This window comes from Dicentrarchus labrax, unplaced genomic scaffold (assembly GCF_905237075.1).
Source record: "Dicentrarchus labrax unplaced genomic scaffold, dlabrax2021, whole genome shotgun sequence".
Classification (NCBI taxonomy): Eukaryota; Metazoa; Chordata; class Actinopteri; family Moronidae; genus Dicentrarchus; species Dicentrarchus labrax.
Genome location: NW_026136711.1, coordinates 24,350,728 through 24,372,868, shown reverse-complemented (window position 1 = coordinate 24,372,868; position 22,141 = coordinate 24,350,728). Strand labels below are relative to the sequence as shown.

The 22,141-nt window shown below is 40.2% G+C and overlaps 1 protein-coding gene across 4 annotated transcripts in view; it reads right to left on the bottom strand.

Annotated features, from left to right (window-relative positions):
- Positions 1 to 22,141, bottom strand: part of itga7 (integrin, alpha 7) — a 34,451-nt gene that overhangs the window by 3,944 nt on the left and 8,366 nt on the right. For 2 of the 4 annotated variants that reach the window (XR_007886540.1, XM_051415494.1), the window contains exons 2-23: positions 14,376 to 14,503; positions 13,401 to 13,480; positions 12,958 to 13,213; positions 11,717 to 11,848; positions 7,596 to 7,803; positions 6,761 to 6,957; positions 6,217 to 6,305; positions 5,961 to 6,088; positions 5,730 to 5,825; positions 5,505 to 5,566; positions 5,045 to 5,214; positions 4,608 to 4,757; positions 4,080 to 4,195; positions 3,259 to 3,445; positions 3,075 to 3,149; positions 2,768 to 2,847; positions 2,537 to 2,614; positions 2,064 to 2,166; positions 1,661 to 1,873; positions 1,085 to 1,201; positions 761 to 874; positions 3 to 101 (exon numbers count right to left, since the gene is read on the bottom strand). Coding sequence is in view for 3 of the 4 variants with exons in the window: in XM_051415494.1 (XP_051271454.1) it covers positions 3 to 101; positions 761 to 874; positions 1,085 to 1,201; positions 1,661 to 1,873; positions 2,064 to 2,166; positions 2,537 to 2,614; positions 2,768 to 2,847; positions 3,075 to 3,149; positions 3,259 to 3,445; positions 4,080 to 4,195; positions 4,608 to 4,757; positions 5,045 to 5,214; positions 5,505 to 5,566; positions 5,730 to 5,825; positions 5,961 to 6,088; positions 6,217 to 6,305; positions 6,761 to 6,957; positions 7,596 to 7,803; positions 11,717 to 11,848; positions 12,958 to 13,213; positions 13,401 to 13,480; positions 14,376 to 14,503 (2,878 nt within the window). In the remaining variant the exon portion in view is untranslated. Of the gene's footprint in view, positions 1 to 2; positions 102 to 760; positions 875 to 1,084; positions 1,202 to 1,660; positions 1,874 to 2,063; positions 2,167 to 2,536; positions 2,615 to 2,767; positions 2,848 to 3,074; positions 3,150 to 3,258; positions 3,446 to 4,079; positions 4,196 to 4,607; positions 4,758 to 5,044; positions 5,215 to 5,504; positions 5,567 to 5,729; positions 5,826 to 5,960; positions 6,089 to 6,216; positions 6,306 to 6,760; positions 6,958 to 7,595; positions 7,804 to 10,894; positions 11,003 to 11,716; positions 11,849 to 12,957; positions 13,214 to 13,400; positions 13,481 to 14,375; positions 14,504 to 22,141 lie in introns of all 4 variants that reach the window. The other 2 variants (XM_051415495.1, XM_051415496.1) reach the window with 2 other exon arrangements.

The following is a 22,141-nucleotide window of genomic DNA, read 5'->3' as shown; positions in this document are numbered from 1 at the left end:
ACCTGTGCAGCAGCATCCTTGAGGACCAGGTGTTTGATGCTGGACTTCACAGTGATGTTGGCTCTGACCAGCAGCTCCAGAGCACTGACAGCAGGAAACTCCTGCGCGACAGAGAGAAGAACAATATTGCAAACGTTTTAATTGCTAATAAGTTATATACATAAAGTTCAGAGTAATTCTTTGATAAAGTTTGTCTAATCCCAGTCTTTTTTGCTTCCTATAGAGTTTTTTATTCAGCTAATGCATACTGCACTCTGAGACATATATTCAGTCCCAGCTGAGAAAGTGTGAACATAGATTTTGGATTAACCCATCATATCATATAAAACCTGCAAGTAATTCGGTTTTTCTATAACCTGGTCTTATTTTTGTAGTTTTGACCAACATCATAACAAACAATGGGAGTTAAAACTATGAAAATAAGACCTATGTAAAATTTAATTAAGATTCATATGGAAATAATTCAAGCCATAAGAAAAGTAAAACCTTAAACCCATTTTGTTGGATGTTCAAGAAAAAAGCAAACACAATGTCAGTTGGATATTTCTTGTTACTCTTGGATCTCCCACTGAATATTAAACTCGCTGCTGCAGGTGACTCAGTGGTCAAAGCTGACAGCTGCATTCACAGTTTGCCTACTGCCTTAACATCAAAGCCTCATTTTGTAAATGCGCTCGATCAGTGTGAGTGTGTAACAGCTGGACTGAAGCCGAGGTGGAGAGTAATGTGCATTAAGGTGCAGATTTTTGTTTTGATTTACCTCTATGAAACTGCTGTTCCACAGCCTGGCATGGATTTTGAGGACAGCCTGACCAGAGAAGCTATGGAGGGGACATTGTAAAAGGACACAGCGTGCCGACCCCAAGAGACAGTCCTGGAGGACAAAATGAAAGCAGCAGCTATAAATGTAGTGAAAAACAAAAGTAACAAAGCCTGCATCTTTGAGGTGTGTTTAGTAGCCTCCATATGCAGTAGCAGGGAATCAATAAAACACGGATTTGCATTATTTTCTCTTGTTTTCCCTCCTTCTCATTTCTTATGTGTTTCTCTCTTCTCTTGCCTCCTCTCTTATTTTCCTTCTTACCAGTTTGAGCGACTTGCGTCTCTCTGAAGCTGCGACAGCTGGGGTGGTTCGTCCCACGCTGCCTTTTGTCATCACTTGACCTTCCTCCTCTGGGTGCGAGCGGCGTGTTCGCCCAGGCTGGTGGAAGTGACACATTCATACAGGCAAAGAAAAATCAGTATCTAAATATGGTTGATTTAATTGTCAGTGTGGACATGACGTAACAGGGCAGAAGTGTAGAACAGAAGGATGATGTGGAAGTCAAAGTCTTGATGACCACAAATGATGCATCCAAAAATAAAATATCCATTGAACAAAACATCCGTTCTCCCTTTTTGACCACATTTCCAACTGGATAGAAAATGCGGCTAAATGAACTGAAGTGGTGTTCCTCAGTATTCAAATAATCTAACCAGTCCTTATCATGGCTGCCACTGAGGTATCTTTCACATTTCACTCAGTTTAGGAACCTTCCAGGCCAAAAAAAAAAAAAAAAAAAAGCAAATGGAATTGAGATCCAAAATGTTTGTTGCCTTTATTTGTGGTGTTAAAATAAGTTTTCCTACCAGAGTCAGAAATTAACTGTGAACTGCTTACGTTATTGACAGGCTGGGGAAGTTGAGCAAGTGAGGAGCTGTGTAGCTTCAGAGGATTCAAAGCCCCTGTCGGGGTGCAGTGTGTGTCTGGGTGACCTTCAAACTTCAAGCTGGCAGGATACAGGAGCCATTTTTCATTGGCCAGCTCATAAGGCCACATGATGTTGAGGAAGGCTGAGCCGAGCGTCTGCAGAGCTTTCCCAGGATTAGCAACCTGTCAGAAAAAAATACTTTCTTCCTTTCTTGGTTGACAGTAGAAATATCTCATATCTTAATAGCCAGGCTGTTTTAAGGTGTATACACCTGCATACACACACACACACACACACACACACACACACACACACACACACACACACACACACACACACACACACACACACACACACACACTGGTTCCTCACCACAAACTCAAAATCCACAGGGCTACCGATGTCATCCAGACTGGTCATGGCACTCTCTCCCTTCACTGTCCCACTGAAGAACAGCTGGTGAGGACGAGCAAGCCTGCAGTAAAACACCATCACACCAGTGGGTCAGACAGCTGCATACACACTCACACAGCATCATATAGCCACTTTTTTTATAGGTACAGTGATTTTCTCTTTATTTAAGTTTAACACCTAACCCAAAGCAGTACATGTACACGATATCTAGAAAACCTCAGTGTAAACATCATATAGCATCAATGAAGATTGTAACAGGCTGATACAGGATATATGTGATACTGTCAGACTAACATGGAATAACATGATTTTAATAAGATTAAAGCTTGTGGAAAATAAGGGAAAAAATGTGTATGTTAAGTTTAAGTAAACTAAACAAAGATAAATCAGGAGTTTTAAGCCACATCCAGATTTAAACAGGTTTCACTCACCCAATGACAGACAGAGGGAGCTCTATCACAACTTTAGCAAAAGCTGTGACTGGTACCAGGTCAGGCTGCTCACTGATACTGAGGGAAAAACCATGAACAAACGCTGCGATTAAAGGATTGTTTGGTCAGAACAAGTCAAATATCTTAAATAAATAAAATAATCAAAAGCTTGATGTGAGTGAGTCCATATTGGTGTCATATGACTTTTCACAAAAGATGCAGAGGGCTTACGTTGTCAATAAGAGATCTGCTGTCAACTCAGTGGTCTCAATTGTGATGTTAGATGTGCTCAAGTTGATGGAGAACTTCAGCTGAAAAAGCAACACATAAACTGATATTTCAGACAGGACAACTCACACATAATGCTGATGAACACATGAATTCATTTTGTTTCCTGCTGTAGGAAAGAAATATCAAAAGGAATGAAAGTATATGAAATTATTGAACAATTTATATAATTTTATAGTTTCAAGTGTTATCATTTAATCCTGACAGTCCACCAAGCTTTGACTGAACTAACACTGTTGTGTTTTCTTACCTTAGTATCTCGTTTCACAGGGTTTCCCAGGTCACATTCAATTTGGGAGCCATTCTGGTTTGCTTGGCATCTCATCTACAGTGAGTCAAGATATCAAACAAACACTATCAGTAAAAACAGAAATCCAAATTTATGTGTTTCTGGAACATGAATCCACCTCTACAAGACTTGTTAGAGCCCGTACCTGTGGGGGGATCCTTGAGCCAGCATACGACAAAGTGTTTGGAAGGGTGATAAGCAGCTGAGCAGCATGGGCATCATCTCCGTTCTCCTCAGGGTCAGAGGGGTCAGAGGGCATGTTGGTGACGGTGATCTCCAGCACCACCAACCTCTGGTCGGACAGGGAAAACACCTGCACATCATCTTCATCTCTACATGAAGGGGAAGAGGACAGAAAACACACATTTACAGTTATTTATCAATTATTATAGGTTAAGATGAAACGTTATTGATCCACAGACAGCTACCCAGCAGTAGCCTATATAAAGTAATTAAAATAAAACTCCACCCTCACCAGCAGCATTAGTGATGTAGACATTAATGCATAAATAATTATATTATATAATTATATAATGTGCATTATTCTGAAATGAAACAATCTCTATAATGACTACTTTTAATTTTAGTACTTTAAGTATATTTTTATGCATATTAGTCAGAAAGTGAGAAATTCACAACATGGCAAAAGCTGTTCTAAAGTAGTGTACTTATAAATATAAATATATATATATAATATAAATCTGATCTAAAAAGCATGATTAAATTAGTTATGAAACATTAATAAACCCATCCGTATCAACATAGAACCCCTTTAGAAATGGAACCTTGTTATCAGTTGGTACCAAAAGATAAACTAAAGAAACATGATGTTATATTTTCATGGTAAATATTCATGTATCACTACTGCATACACACAATTGTTTGTGTTGGGGTAAATGTTGCTAGGCAACAGTTCACATCATCATGGCTACGAGCTTGCACAGATTGGGCTCTACAGATACTAACTTTGGCAAAGGGGTGAAGAGGTCGGAGGTCAGGGGTCGCGTTCCAAACTGGTAATTCAGCTTCAGGTTGCTCTGGCAGATTTTGTCACTGCCGCATCCTTCTCGCAGGAAGTTTATCTTCAGAGAATAAACGAGACAGACTTTTAATTCAATCTCAAAGCACATTCTACATGTTTAGGTTTTTAATACAAGATTCAGTTATGTACCAAGGTTGATAATGAAATGTGTTCCTTTTACTAAATGGTTTGACTGCATTCAGAGCTGAAACAAGTCAATTAAACAAAACATTAGTAACTAAATGCCAAAAGTTGCTTATTTCTGCATAAATCTCAATAAAAAAGTTCATGTTGTTAACCAAAATCAGTTTTTCAGCATGATATGTTTTATATGTAATATTTTGGGCTTTAACAAGCCTTGACAAGCCTGAATGTGTCTCATTAAGCTCAACTTGTTTATACAGTGATCTGTGGGCAAGTGTAGCCTATTAAAATTAATCCAGACCATAAAATACTTCCTTTTTGTTACAGACCTCAGAGTACAGTGTATTAGAGGGGGAGACACTCAGTACAGGTGCCAGCTTCTCCAGCCTCTTGGCACCTGAGTGTCTGCGTGGTGGCACAGGCTTGATAGTGTGGGTTATCGCCAATGAGATGGGACGCAGTTTGTCACGGATGCTCTCCTGCATGTACAGACATCATAGAAAAGATTAATAGACAATAAAAGATTTGGGGAAAGAGATTGTTATATGGTGCGAAAGAGTGGGGATCTAAAAATTTTGTAGCATTTTAGTAATGTTGTTATTTCCATCCATTTTCTGCTACCAGAGTAAAATAAGACAAAAACCAAGACCAGCACTAACTATTGTTTACTAATACCTCAATACCTTGGGGGGAAAAACACTTTAACACCACAATAAAAAAGACTGCAGTTGCTGTTTCTGATCTAGAACAAATCTACATTACTGACATGGAGCTGGAAGACAGCAGTGGTGCACACAGGGTATCGCTGCCGATGCAGCTCCACTTCTTCTGTCTGCGTGTACTCTGGCTCCAGGGAACTGCGGCCCAGGAAGTTAACACGGTGGGGGAGGCCCAACTTCCTGCGCTCTGTGTCGGCTTCAAAGTGCACCACCAGGGCTTGAAGGGAGTAAAACAGGGAGCGATGTGTGAAAAGAGACGGAGGGATTGAAAAACCAGAAATGTCAGGACACACACAGAGAGCACTTAAAGAGCCCACCAGGGGCAGAACATATATGAAACCCCCATCTAAGGGAATACAGTATTACACAGCTGTGATTTAATCAAAATAAAGTCTAATGTTACCCCACAGATAAGGTTACTTTCCACTGTAAATAGAAATGACTCCTGTCACTATGGGAGTGATCTGAAGTCCCACATGAGAGAAGAACCAAATGGTTATGACTTACTAATGTGTGGTGAGTAGTGTTCTGGGTGGGCTGTGAAGGTGAAGCAGGCCTTGACCTCCATGCTAAAAACAGCAGACGGTGGAAAGTGGAAAAAAAAAAAGTGTTGCTGTTTTTACAACAGATAGATATCATACATTATTTTGAAAATCATTAGCTGTTGGTTTGTTTGTTATATCTGGGTTTAGTTCAGTTATTCCGAATGTTTGTCACATTATGAGTTCTTACCAGACGCCATCTCTGCCCTTGCAGTTGTGCTGCTCCAGATCGATGTCTTGAGGGTCGATAGATATAACTCTGTTCACATGGATGACTGGACGAGACCTTGGGGGCACACAAAAACAAAAAGACGTGAAGGCAGAACAAATCATGACTAAGTCATACTAGAAACAGATACTACACATACAGGATTTATGATAAAAGTGAATTAAAATTGAGATCTCATTTGGGATTTCTCACCTGAAGAGAACCACTGCATCATTAAGAGAGCCCACAGCAATATCTGGGTACTGATTATTATCAATATCCAAACCACCCGAGATGGAGTATCCAAAACGTCTCACATCAAAGTCACGACCATCCAGCACCTGGTGGGATAAGACACATTGATCAGCCACCATTAATCCAGTCAGTCACTCTTGTATTCTTATTCTTCCTTTCATCCTTCCTTCTGTTCGCTCATTCCTAAACTGTTTGTATGAAACTTGTGACTCACCTGAGCAGGTTTTGTTTCAATCCCAGCATGTGAACCTCTGTAGATGAAAACTTTGCCATCTCCATCAAATGGTGCCCCCACAGCAATATCTGAACAGATTGAATGAAAAGAGTTTTAGGTGTATGTTTTTAGAAACATTAAATACATTATCTATAGTGTAATATTGGAATGAGACTCAAGAATTATCAACAACTCAACATTGATCTGTTTCATGTATTACTGTCAGAATATAGTGAAAGATTGAGCAAATTTGACAAAAAGCTTATTTCTTTATAACTTACCTACTGCGGCTTTAACTGGATTAACACCATTTAAATTATCATCCATTTCAAACAAAAGCAGCAGAAATGTAACAGAATCTGTCCCTTTTTGTTAGTATGTTGTATGTGCAGTAACTTTTGTGTGTTTTTTTTAACAGTAATATCTGAAAGTCTTGACATAGATTTAGTAATTATATATCATATTACACTTACTATCAAACTGAATATTTATCAGTGTATGAGATAAGCCTTGAGGTCATGGCTCCGTGTGAAAAAGTTCTTACCTCCGTATCCATCCTGATCCAGATCTCCAATGTTGCTGACCGTAATTCCAAACATGGAGTCATAGGTCCCGTTGAGACGGATTGGTCGAGCCTGATCGTCCCAGTGACCGAAGGGGTTTAGGTACACATACACAGCTCCACCGATCTCCGCTTTACGGTCAAAGAAATTAGGAGCTCCAACAATCAGATCGGTCCAGCTAATAACAGAAACAGGGGATGGGAATTAAACGTAAATAATAAAATGTCACAAAGCACAGAATTGAGTTTTGGGAGCACAGTTTTTTGTGAAACTCGCCCCCTCTCATCTAAAGTCACCCACATTCACCCTCATGTACTCTACTTTACAATGTTTAGGTAGTTTACCACTGTTTTTTCCATTTAATGCTACTTCATACTTCTGCTCCACTACATTTCAGAGGCAAATATTGTACTTTTCACTGCACTACATGTATTCCACAGCTGTCGTTAATAGTTACATTTAAGAAAGAACAAATGATCAATTGATAAAATATATAAACCTATGTATAATGATGTATTCTCATAGATTAAACTAAACTGCCTAAAACAATATAAAGCAGTTAAGTTAGCTCCACCTTGACTGCTACAGTAAAGTAATATGTTAATTTATCCATAATAATTCTACAGTAATATAGAAATGTAACACTGATAGGGTCTGAATACTTTTACTTTTGACAAGTACAAAATCTTTTACTAAAAGGACTTTTACTTGTAATTGAGTATTTTTATATTGTGGTATTTCTAGTCTTGTGTAAATTATCTGAATACTTCTTCCATCAGTATTCACCCCTATCCACCTCATCCAGCATTTCCTCACCCGTCCTTGTTCAGATCAGTCGTAGCCACCGAGTACCCAAATGAAGACGCCAGCTCTTCCCCCCAGAAAATGTGCTGTGGCACTAGCCGGTACACGTTGTCTTTCCTCAGCAGCACCACCGCCCCTGTGTGATTGGCCCGAGGTGCACCTGCAACGAAGGTCAGCTCCCCAAGGCTCATTATCCCCATGGCCGAGTCCACAGAAAACCCTGGAAGAAAGAGAAGGCAGGACGGACGGGAAGACGGGGGTGAGGAGGAGGAAAGGGTCAGGGGTTAGTATTGACCGTGGGGCTCAGAGGCTCATCTCGTCTCAGTGTAGCGTGTTCCGCTCATCTTCTTACTAATGAAATGTGTGCCTTAAGTGACTATTGATTTTATGACAAACTCATGATGGGTGTAAATGTCCTGTGTGCTGTGTTTGCTAGTGTAAGGAGGCCCGAGATGGTTGTGTGTCCACTGGTAAGAGCAAAAAGGCCGGTTGTGACGTTAACAGAAGGAGATGTATGTTGCTTCGCCTAATGTCTCATGAGATTCATGATGCTGCTGCTTTGTATCAGTTGCCTCAAGTGAAGGCAGTGTGTAAACATTGTGGGTGGATGTTAATCAGATTTATAACCTAAAGCAACTCCTCTTTTGTGTGAGTGTCCATGTGTACGTCTGCATAATGTGTGTGTGTGTAAAGGAATGTGATGCATATAAATCAGGTAGAACAAGGGGGAGGTGTGTGTGTGTGTGTGTGTGTGTGTGTGTGTGTGTGTGTGTGTGTGTGTGTGTGTGTGTGTGCTGTGTCTGTGTGTATGTGTGTGTGTGTGCCTGTGTGTGTGTCTGTGTGTTTGATTCATAACAAGATTGTGTTGAAATGTTGTTATCAAGCTGTGAAAAACAGCACATCATAGGAAACATTTCACCTGAACAGAAGCAACCACATGCATTTGCTTCATCAGTTTGCAAACATGCAGAGGGTGTGAAAGGGGAGGGTAATCCTAAGGACATGGGGGGGCATTTGTTAGACCTGAGTAAACATGCAGACAGAGACAACAACAGTGGGCAGCTCCAGGGTGGCAGGTGTGGAATGCAACAGTCCGCATTGCAGGTCCTGTAAAAACCTCCGCACGTAGACAATGGTGCTACTTTTTCCACACGGGGTGGCTTTTAACACGCAGGCTTGCTACAAGGTTGTCTCTGTAAAACTAAATATGGAATTTAAAGCAGCACAAGGTTTTTTAAAGGGGCTCACTACCCTCATTCCCACCTCAAGGCTTTGCACTAAAACGTGCATATTTTAGTTATACTGTATATATTCGTACATATATGTATATACAACATTGTTTATTTATTTATTCATTCAGTGCTACTTTTTTTATTCTACTTTGTTCTATTTTATCACCCATCTTGTTGTTTTGTTCTATACACTGTTTCTACATATACACATTCAGTGAGCAGCAATTAATTGTGCATGTGACTATTAAATGTTACTGTTCCTATGGAAAGGAAGGCAATTTTTTCAAATGGAGTATAATTTCAGTCAATAGGTTTGTTTTTTTGTTACATGTGATCTTTTTTCCCATTCTCCTGTAGTAGGTGTATCCTCACTAAACCAGTTATACATAATCTTAAATATCTATTGTTGATTTTTCATCAAACCACTTTCCAATGAGAGAAGGTATCAACCTTATTACCTATTTAATTTTATTCTCAAAATGTTCTCCAAACTCAGATGATTCCTGTGTATTTTGTAATAGCATGATATAATTAAAATGTATTTAATGATACTTCATTTTTAGTGAGCATGCATAGGTGTGGCATATCATCTGGTTAGGATCAATGGAAGCATGTGAGTAATAAATGAAGGCTAAAAGGTCATGTGGGAATTAGTGTTGTCAGGGAGACGGCTCAATATGGAGAGCAGGCGGGTAAGTAGGCTTGGAGGTATGTGAGTGAAGAGGTTTATGAAAGATCCACACACTTAGTGAAAAGTAATACCTGGAACCCCACAATAACAATAAATAGGACCTGTCAACGGTTGACGATGGTTCATTACACATGGAGACTAAATACCAAGAGATTTGTAACAATATCACAATCGCAGTGCTTTCTTCAAAATACAAACTTCAGTCCACCACTTTAGTCCAAGCTAAAATATCTCAACAACTATTTGATGGATTGCCATGAGATTTTGTACAGATATTCAAGGTCCCCAGAGTATGAATCCTACTGACTTTGGTGATCTTCAGACTTTTCTTCTAGCGCCACCACCAGGTCAAAGATGTCACTGATTCAGTGAAATATCTCTACAGCTACATGATGGATTGGAACACAATTTTGTACAGACACTCAAGGTCCCCAGATGATGAATCCTAGTGACTTTAGTAATCCTCCTCTGGCGCCACCATGAGGTTGACTTCTATGGTTTTAAATAAAATGTAAGATGGATTTCCATGAAGTTTGGTACAGGTATTCATGTTCCACTCAGGATACACTGTAATCATTTTTGGTGAACCCTCAACTGTACATCTAGCACCATAATAAGGTCAAAAATGTAATGTGTCAAATACTTGAGTTTTTGAATAAACGAATGACATTCCCATCGGCCTTAGCGGTACTGTGTTTAGTGCTAATTAACAAATGTTAGCATGCTAAACTAGTCCTATCGAGGTTATCGAAACATTATACCTGCTAAACATCAGCATGTTAGCACTGTCATTGTGAACAAAGCTCAAAGCACCATTTTGCCTAAGCACTGGCCTACAGAGCCACTAGCACGGCTGTAGCTTCTTATTTGTTAGTTCAACCCTTTAATCAGTAAAACGATTTAGTAAAACTATGACAACTGACAAGAAAACCACCACCTGGAAAGTCCCGACACACACATGCAGACTGACTCAACACACTACAAACAACAGATATCTATAGACAAAACAGACAAACACCTTGCTGCTACTCAAAGAGACAACCATCTCCTTACCATTGTCAAATCAGCAGGTAGAAGAAGAAAGTGAAAAATAATCATACTATAGAGTAGAATAAAATAAAATAAGATTAAATTAAATTAAATTACATTACATTACATTAAATTAAATTAAATCATAGTTTTACAGAACATTTGCAGTTTTGGATGGCTGTCTCTTCATTACAGTAAAGGCCCCACCTAGTACATAGATTACACACTAAAAATCTATATACGCAGACACGAGGCGGAATTAGCAGAAAGGATTAAGACAAAGACGGAGAAGAGGGTTGGGACTACTTCCACTACAAGCCCAAGTCCGGTCCAAACAAGAACACCTCACGCCTACAAACCTAAGTAGCTATTATGAGCTACATCCTCAAACGATGTGGGCCGGCTGGAGGGCTCCAGAGTTTTGTACAGCAGTGCATCTTCAATGGGGCTAGCCATGAACAAGAGCCCTATGGCCCAAGATGGGAAAAGAAAGACAGAAATAGAAAGAGAGACAGAGGGAGGAGTGTGGGAGGGGAGTGATGGGGTGGTGAAATGGTGAGGGGGGAAAAGAGTGAAAAGAGAGAGGGAGAGGGAGGTGCAGGTGAGACAGGCTGTGATTGATTGTTTTTTTTTGTCTTTGTGGTTCCGCAGTGGCTTTTTTCCTGCAAAACCACTGGGAACCTGGTGGAGAGACGACATATCAGGCTCAGACTGTGCCCTGACTAGTTGTACACCACCCTGTTAAGTTTTCCTGAACTTTGTTTCTGTAAGAGGGTGGTGGATAGAATGAGGATAACGTCATGGTTGTTGGGTTGGTTTTTTTTTTGGGTGGGGGTTATATATTTTCCTTGTTCGCCCCTAGAAGGGAAATGTTCCAAACTTGCATCATAAGAATTCATGTCATGCCACAATAAACTCTGGACATTTTTCACCACTCCACCCACATTCAGAAGGGAAAGAGTAAAAAAAAAGAAATGCAGGATTTTGTGAGTCACACAAAGATTGGCTCATCCAGAAATAATCAAGAGGGAAAGACCAGTTAGAGGCAGTTTGCTACTGTTACTAGCTCCTGGTCACGGCAGCCATGTCGGGGTACAGTCTGAGCCCTGGTGTCGCCCTCCCCCGGCCCTCTCTTTCTCTCCTGTGCACAGGCAGCAGTGAGCAGGGAGGGCAAATCCTACCCAGGTAACTGTGGTAGGGCACAGGGATGAGCTGGGCATTAAGTTGTTTCTGATCTGCCACCTCATAGGGTCCGTCGTCATAGAAACCGAGGTCAAGCTGAGTCTGGTTTAGGAGTTGGACGCGCATCTCCCCTGGAATGGAAATAGGTGAGGGCCACAGCAACAAGACAACACTCACACACTTTCACACAATGCAGACATCAGAGTACAAACAATCACATCCACACAAAGTCCCAAATCTGTCCAACTTTCTAATTCTGTACAGTATATAAAACATACTGATCAACATGGTATACTGTTTTAGCAGTTAGTATACAAACAAACAAACTTTACAATTTTATACTTACACGAAATGATACAATACATGTGCAACACTGGACGTCAAGTGTTTCACTTAAGACTTTCCCAATACTTTTCTTTAGCTGCCACCATTTACAATGAATACATTTTTCTCTGGTTTGAGTAGGCAGTGAACACACTACAAACTTTTGATTTTGGGATAAGCTCTCTCACACACACATACACATATAAAATCACACTCTATAAATACCTTACATTTCAAAATACATGTTTGACTTTAACAAAATGTAGATTCATATTTCAATGAGTTGTATAAATTAAGATTATTATGCAGTAAAGCACAGAATTGATCTAATGTGACAGACTATGACAAGACAAAATAAATAAATCAATCGAGTACTGCACCAAATGAATCTCAGTGCTTTCTTTGATTAAGTTACGCTGCTGCTGTGCATAATTTCTGTGTCCAATCACTAGATTGGCTTGTAAATCAATTAGATTGTTTTTTTTATCCCTAACAGTATTGTCCTGTTAATAGTACTGTTTTAATTAAGGCCATTTACATGGATTGGCTCTCTTCTCTAGCTCACATTATTTGCAACAGTATTTCTTCCAGCAGCACCTTTAAAAAAAAAGTTTGAAAAATAAACATTTTGCACAAAGCAGGTGCAGCACTAATGAAGGAAAAAGGGGGTAAATCAATATAAACTAGGGAATTAAGTGCATTTTTTAGGTCTTCAAACCTGTAACAGAATAAAAGAAACTGCTTCTTTACTTGTTGCTGCCACCTAGTGCCCTACAAAAATGTATTTAAATTTATGAATTAATGCAGCTTTAAAACTGCAACACAACAATGGTATATCGCTCCATAAAATGTCTGTGTAGCTTTCACAACCTTGTTTCCATGATCCAGCCTTCTGCAGGTCAATCAGACACCTTACCTTTCCAGTTGTATGTTCCCGGAGCCCCAAACAGAATGAAGTTGTTGTCTGGGGTGAAACTGACGGATAGGCCCTGCTGACAGAAGCCAAACTGCTCATGTCCCTGTGGCCGGCCCTCGCAGAACTTCCACTCTCCCCCGTCCAGGTCATCTCGTTCTGTCAAATCCTCACTCAGGACGTAGCAGCGTCCAATGGGGTCACGAGTCTCTGAGGGTTGGTTTACACGTTGCCTGAGCTCATACAGGTGAGCGCAGGTCTGGTGAGGGACAGGAAATGGCATTAGAGTCATATTTTTATTATTTACTTTGCTTGTTGTGATAAGAAATGCATGTTTGTGGGTGTTTTGGACATCCGTTGGCTGGTATGATACTCAAAACAAAGCTGAAAATGTCTTCTTGCAGCTTCCTGCACTGATGCATTTACAGGATGTAGTCTTTACTTACCACCACCTTCCCTCCAATCCCCTGACTCTTGACAGTAACTCCCAGCCACTGGTTGTCTTTGCTCTCTCTGTTCAGACTCACTGAGGGAAAACACAGAAGGAAATGGCAATCATAACGGTTTCCATATTGTAAACCAATTAGGATCTGAGCTGCAGTAAGTCAACAGCACACAACAGTTATTCAATGGAAATATTGAAGCTAAAATTATAGTCAACTTTGGAGTAATTTATTTTAATGTCAACATTAGGTAGAAGCTTTTAAATACAAAGGTTTGTAACCGAATGAGGCTTATTCTGAAGTTGCAGAATAGTCAGAGGAAGAATATAAAGTCGACAATAATCTCTGTGGAAAATTCAAGAAAAGAAACCCTGTGAAGTCTTAGTGACTGTGTACAAACTAGGATGGGAACAAACCATTTATTTTCATTATACATTAAACTGACAGTTATTTTCTCACTTAAAGGTCCAGTGTGTAGGATTTAGAAGATTATAGGATTACAGATTGCAACTCCCTCGCTTCAGCCTCCCCTTCCAAGCACAAAGGACCATGGGCAAAAACGCAAATGTCCCTATCTAGAGCCATTCAGCGTGTCTGTTCTGGGGTACTGTTGAAATTTGGAGGTTCAACATGGCGGTTCAGTAGAAGAGGACCCACTGTAGATAAAAATGTCGAAAACACAACAATTCTTATTCTCAGGTAATTATTCACTAATGAAAACATAGTTTATTATTATATATTATATTCCATTTCTGCCAATAGATCCTCCTTAATGTTACACACTGGACTTTATTAATAAGTTGAACAATAAATGGTAGGAGATTTGAAGAAAATGCTCATCACCATATTTATAACCTGTTATAGGCCTATATAACAACTATTCTAGCTGACATAAATTAGTGCTAAAATAAAAAATCCATTTTTGACATTTTTGCTTATAAAATTACTCAAATGGCTAATTGTTTCTACTATACTCACCATCTCCATCAATATCCACCCTCTCACAGTCGTACTCTTCCGGTGTGATTGGACACCTGAACAAGGCTCCTGGCCGACTGCCCCGCAACAGGCCCTGCCCTGCTGCCTGCGGCGCCCCCACAAGGATCCTGAAGGAACATCACTCACATTTAATTGTAATGTCTGGTGATAAATATTGATTGCTGATTTCACAGGGTTATGTATCATAGACTAAGCATCACAAGTGAGTACTACTACTTACTGGTCAGTCTAGTGGCAGTGGTTAGACATTATTAAAGAACTTTGCATAATAAACTGCTTGTTTTTGGTAACAGGGTCATTGTACATCACCTTTTCTCATATTATATCACATGTCACTGGTGGCAAATTTCATACAGCCTCAGCTGACCTAAGCCAGCATTACTGTAAAGTACAAATACCTGCAGCTCTAGTAAGCCTATTCAAACATGCTGTTATGTTATCTTGACTTCTTGACTGATTAAAAACAGCTCTGCAGAGTCTGCATGTACAGCGTCTTGTGTCTACACACTATCACCAATCATCCTTCACTATCAAGGCAAGGAAAAGTTTTATTCTCAGTGAGGTGGTTGCTGATATTTTGGGGCCAGTGTCACTACCCTCTGCCTTATTAGGAGCGGCTGATTCAGGCTAGGATGCTATTTAAAAACCGAACGTTGAGCCACATTCCACCCAACACCGTCAGCCATGGCATACGCATGGAAGCGAGACATGAGGAAACAGAGGCAGAGAAGAAAGATTGGAGAATAAAGAGCAGCTTGTTAGATGGAAAGACAACAGTAAAAGGGATCAACATTAAATTTGGTGCCACAACAATAGTAGTTACAATGGGCTTGCTGCTTATATATAATTACAACAATGATGTTATAGAAAATGTTAGGCACCAGTGACTGGCTGCAATGGCTATGTGAAAAGTTCCCATCACCAGCCCCCTTCATATCTACCTTGTTATGTACACACTTAAATTAGAGCTATCTCTGTGGAAGTATTTTGCCTATAAATACAGTGTAGCAAGCTGGCAGCACTGCATGCACAGACAAACAGACTGAGAAGTCGATGTCTGACACTCATCAACCAGCCATAACAAGAGTGCTGGGTACAGATTTACTCTTGTGCTGGATGATTGAGATTGTTGTTCAATACAGTACATTGTGTACATTTTATAATATTGGCTCAAGTCTGATGAGTGCTCTACTTTCCTAATAATTTTCATCTTCATCTTTTGTAGTTTTGCAAAGATTTTAGCCGCTAGCAGCATGGATTCGAAAGCGTGTTGGTCAGTCGATCAGTCAGTCAGGTGATGAGTTTGGTCCATATCTCACTAATGAATTGATATGCATAGTCCCAAGAGGACTTGATCACCTGAGTTTTGATAGCTCCAAAAGCTTACTGTTATATGTTAACACTGTAGCATAAGCGTTAGCATAGCATGGCTAACAAGCATAGAAAGCTACACATGTACTTACTTTGCTACATTTGAATTTTAACAAAAATTTGAACTTTGCTTTAAATGTGGGGATTGAATGTAGAAGCAATATTACACAAGAAAAATAAGCATCACCTGTCTTTTGACTATGATGTGATTACTTTAGAGAAAAAACATGTGTTATTTCATGTAGGGTAAAAAGCTTTATAGCATGGGGCCAGTAGGCACAGATAAGTAAATATATGTGGACAAAACACAGTTTGAAAGTGATGGGAAAGGGGAGAGTCAAAAATGCTGCACCAGACTGCTGCATATCCCAACATCTTACTCATTTTACATGATGACAACAGCTGCCACCGTGACTCAACATCTTTTCTTCCAGTGTAAGAAAAAGCTTTTGTCCTCCCTTTCATGTTAGCCATTACACATAGTCTTTTACACACAGACACAGAAACTACCACTGATACCACCCAGACTGCCACAGACAGCTCTACTTTCTATTTTCTATTCCTCTTCCCCGACAACTACTTGTGTTGAGGTGCAGCCGTGCGTGGCTCAGGAATGACTTCCTCTCACCTTAATGAGTGAGAACCCTAAACAGCCACCCAAAGTCCAGACATCTCATGCTACACACCACTGGTGGTCTACATGAGAAACCCCACCGGTGTTAAGCTACCCCAAACACATGTTAAACAGAAGGGATTTGATAAAGAGGAAGAACGTACAACAAAAAAAAAACCTGATAAGATCGGATCCCTCGTATAGCTCCACATTCCAGGGAGCTCTGGTGTATGTTTAGGAGTTAAGGTGATACCTCTCTTTTCCCCATACATGTGCAGATACACAGGCAGGTGTCAGGGTGTGAGGTGGGAGGTCCGTTAAGCTGTTATACCGGCAGTACTTGGGGGAGAGAGTTGGATAGTTTCCAACATGTCCATGTGCCTAAACGTGATATTCAGCCAACTTTGACAGATTCAAATTATTCATCAATGAGAAAACACCTCAGCCATCAGCCATCTGTTACCAAACTGTCTCGTAAAATTACTAACGTGATGACATGAATTAGAAGAAGAGACAGATAAACCTGTACTCATTGGTATTTACAACTGTAGGTAATGTAGATGGTACATACTTCATTGTCATTTAAAATAAGGGATTCAACCAGGATACATTAATGGGGGGAGAAGAAGGAAATATAAAATAGTGTGAGGGACATTTGAACAGTTTTCTTTAACTTTTTTCATTTAATTTAGCATGAATTACTCCTGACACTAATAGGCACTTTTTACTAGCACGATACTATACGTCAATAGTCTCAAATGTGCGAAATATTTCAGACTAGAGGTGAAATGATTAGGCGATTAAACAATTAGTCAATCAACAGAAAAAATATTGGCAACTATATTGATAATTGATTCTTCATTTCAAGACATTCACTAACTCGAGCTTCTCATTTCGGAGGATTTGCTGCTTTTCTTTCTCTCGTGTAATAGTTAATTGAATGGTTGGACAAGCAAGACATCTGGAGATATCAACTTTGCCAATGTTTTAGGACAAAGAACTAATTGATCAAACAAATTGTGAAATTAATCAGAATTGCAGTCCTATTTAAGACATTCATTCTTGATCTTTTCCTAAAATGAAAAACATTTTTATGTAACAAAAAAAAAGACACAAAAAATAGGGCCTGCTGTCTGGGTGTCCTCAAAAGCTGTCACAGCCCTTAACATTTCATGTGTGAATCTGTTTGTGTGAAGTTAAGTGGTTGAGTTGAGTAATGCCAAACATACAGACAGGCAAATTTGACACAGATAAAATGTCATGGCTGCGTAATGCTTTTCATACCCACTCCTTAGCTCACTCCATTGTTCAGGATTGAGTCAGACAGTAAGATCATGATCTCCATTGCCAAGCTCATCTTTCACTAAACCCACATTCTACATGGTATGTGTGTGTGTATGTGTGTTTCTGCATGAGTAATATGAGTGGTTGTGGGTATTCTGTTGCTGCTGCACACTGGGCCAAGGGGATATATCAGGGTGTTGAGCGTGACGGTGGCGGTGAACTAAGCACATAAACCCAGACGCCACAGAGCCGGCACCAGCATGACTGAAGTGTGTGTGTATGTGGAATTTACATTGCCGGGTTGTATACGCAGATTAGATAAAGCACCTGGGCCCCACCTGCATCGGTCACATCCCCTGACAAACTAGACAAGACTGAGTCCAAAACCAGGATAGCTCTGCCTTTGATGTGAGAAATTAGTAACATGCTTGTTTGGGTAGCTAGCTAGCCAGCTACCGTAACCTTGGTAACAATAGCTAACATTGGGGACGTATACAGAGACGTAATGTGGTGGCTACGGTGGCTCCTTAGCCTGTGGAAAAGTAAACTGGTTCTTAGAAGGTTGTGAAGTTGAGCCTGAATCAACTCTCCAGCCCAGAACTAACAATAGGTGGAAAAGGAGTATGAGAGGTTGTACTTACAATGATAACACTAACATGATGAGATGTTTTGGGTAGCACTATAGCATTAGAAATTAATGGAATTTATTCAAACAAAGAATGGAAGCATATAAGAACATGCTCTTAAGTATTAGATAGCTTGCATTATCCATCACAAATTGGTACCAAAGACCAGTCAGGCAATCACAGCACCCATCAAGCTGTTTGTCATGGTTCAATCAATTGATTAACACCAATCAAAAAGAAATACCCATTATACCAAGAGGGATAGGGACAAATACATTGCATTTAAACGTAAACTGTATAGTCTACATGCTATCTTGGCAGAGACTTTTAATCTCAGTGAAGCTCTTTCCTGGTTAAATAATGTAATATTGTTAATTTACTATTATTATGTTACATTAAATAGTAAGTTTTTGACCCAACAAAGCATATAAAGGCTTTTTAGGTATCCTGTATTTTCTTTGTGTTTGATTGCATCTACAGATTGTGAAAACAATAATGCCAAAACCCATTAAATTGATATGCCTCTGCTTATGGGATAGTGATTTATAACCCCACCCTCCATTGTCATAAATCCTCCTTGTTTTTCCAGCTAATCATCACAGATACAAGACAGTCACACACAGGACCCTCATTAGACTGCACTCATACCCATGTGTTCATTGATGGGAGCATGTGCAGTGACCCCAAAACTCTCTCCACGAACCTGTCCACCCTTCCCCCATCCAACCCCCTCCATCCAAACCCTACACACACACACACACACACACACACACACACACACACACACACACACACACACACACACACACACACACACACACACACACACACACACAATCCCATCGTCCTTCATTCCTCCCCCACTCTCAGGAGTCACATCCCTGCTTCAGCTTCCCATACAGGCAGACAGTGCGAGTGAGAGAAAGACAACAATACATCACACATGTAACCAATATTCAGACCAGCACTCTTTCTGTAAAAAGAGCTACGCCCAAGAGCACTGGACCATCTCTGACAACATGATGGAGCAGTAATCTTTGCCCTGTCCACTTGCACCTGCAGCTTGTAAGATCACATGTCATCAACTTTCATGTTTTCTATTGCTGGCTGTGTGCTCCTTGATGGGTTGACAAAATCTTGTGTTGCTAAAAACCTTTTGAAAAATCCACTGTCCACTGATATTAAATAATAACTAAACCCACAAACCACTTTTTCAGCTGAAAACATATGTATATTCTGGCTTCTCATGACGGTCAAAGCGCGGCTAGGAGAGTCCGACCGCAGCTGCTTGTGGTCGGTTACCTCGGTAGCTCTGACTACTAGAAGCTGTATCTCTGCTACACTGAGCAGTAGTCCATCTGTCAGAGCACGGTCACAAATGCACACAAATGTTGAAGTGAAATGTGAGCAATGCAGGAAGTGCCACACACAGAAGTTCACTAAAGATGCAAATCTGGTTTGCCACCGGAAGCGAAGGTTATATTCGTCCCTTATATTTCACATAGAAAGGGAGTGAACAGGAGGCAAATATTTTATATGTTGATTTTGTGTATGTGCGACCGTGCCATCACTCTGGTCCGTGTTACCTCCCACATCACAGACTCCGTGAGCAAAAAGCCAAGCCCCCTACATGATTCTCAGATTTTTCCTAAAATCAGAAGGAGGGAGTTAGCAGAATTTAGGGGTTTAGTTCCTTTTCTTTGTTGCTGAAACAATTATAAGAGATTGACCTGGCAATAGCAGCATGCTGACATGTGAACACACAATCAAACAAGTCACAGACATCTGCAGAAAAGCATTTTGTATCCCAAGATAATTTGGGAAGAGAGAGAAGTCTTGTTTTGTTTGTTTATGGAAAGATGGGGCTTACACTCTGACCGAAAAAGGAGAAAAACAATGAGATAAATGATGTGAGACAGAGAGAGTGAGAGAGAAAAAAGACTGGGAAGCAGTTCAGACGTTAATGTGACGCCCACACAAACTCAAAACAATATCCTTAAGGGGTCAGAAACTTTTTCACACACATAATTTTAATAAAGAGCAACTGAAACAGATTAACATTTTTTTAAACCCAACCCTGTCCTGGAATTTTCCAGGCATCCAGGCAAGTTTGTGAAATGTTGAATCACATGAACATTTTCAATATTCACTTTCAGAACCCTTTCAGTTGATCCCTCCTAATCTGGCTGCTCACCCCCTTTAACATCTGTCCATCGGATAGCAGCATGAGGCTGTTGCTCTATTGACAGTGGCTCTGCAGGATCAGCGTGGGGGCCAGGGGCTCTGTAGGCCTTCTGTTATCCTGAGGCAACACTGTGACCTCTGACCTGGACACTCACACACACACACACAGACATATACATGCAAAGGAAAACATGTGCAAGCATGCAGACGTTAACAGCGGTAAGAGTGTACAAATGGACCTGAGTATTTGTTCATAATAATTGACACACACACGTGCAGATACACACCAGACAACAGAAGGCTGCTCAACAACTGTGTCAACTAAGGATCAACTGATTGACTGCAGCCTGTCCAACAACGTCCACTGTGACAATCAGTCTCATAAAACAGAGCTAAAGGGCCCATTTCAGAAAATGCCGTTTTCACACCTGACTCCAGTTCCTCTGTTCAGTTTTGCTGATGGAACAATGACAGCTGAGAATGAGGTGACCTAGCTGTGAATCATCGCATTTTTAACATCTCAACTCTTTCACCACGCTGGGCAGGAGGGAAAAAAGGGTTGGGTAATGCACAATAAAGGGCAAAAAGAGAGACAGAAACAGCTGCCAGGCTGTGCAAAAACCCCTTTGGGATATTGTGGTTCACTGCCCACAGATGTGAGTCAACTTCCTGCTTCAGTGCTTTCTTCAAGGACATCACAAGAGCAGTTTGATGTCATATTAACAAACAAACAAAAAAGAGAATAACTGCTGTCCGACACTGAAAGTGTATCTCAGGAAGGAGAATGGTACAAACACTTTGCTTTTAGAGGACAATGGTAACCCCATCCTCACTTTACATGCATCTTTAACAACCCCTAAGCTCACCACCTGCCCCACTACTGATCAATAAGTGAACAGCCATTTCCAGACATAGATGGGGTAATGATTGGCCCTCAGGTCCAAAGTGTAAAAGAGGACATAACCCCTACACCATCCCTCCTCTGTTTCCTTTTATCTCCTCCTTTTCTTCTCCCCCGTTATCGACTCATCTATCTATTGATCTGTATATTTGGTTCTCATATCCTCTATTTTAATTGTTCTTTCTTTCCTCTTCTTGTTTTCTTTCTTTAAAGTGTGACATTTATAATACTGTTCAGTTTGTTGGTAGGTAAAGGTAATGCGCTCGAGCTGTTCATCCATCCATTCATGGACAGGTCTATCACACAGAAAGAGGCACACGTTCAATATGTCATATCTATGATTAATTTCCAGTTTCCAGGTCATCTGGCCTATGTCTTGTCCAGGAAGAACCTTATCCTTCTTGTTTGTGCGTATAGGAGACAGCGACACAGTGAATGAAAAAATTAGAAAAGCAAAGAGAACAAAGGGAGGAGTTTAATTAATAAAGAGAAATTTGTTTTCCATACAAAATAAAGGCTAATTGCCTCTTTGCTATTCTAGCCATATCGGCTCCTGTTCAGCTTTATTTCCATGTTAGTCATATGAAAAAATAACAACAAAACTAATATAATCATTATTACAAACGACTAGCAGAACCTTTTGACAAGCCAGGTTGACAACCATGTTCCTTTATTGTTATTCTCATGGGTCTACTTAATGTCTGTTCATACGGGCTTTACTGAGATTAAAAATGCTCTAGAACTGATATAAATCAGATGTCCCGAA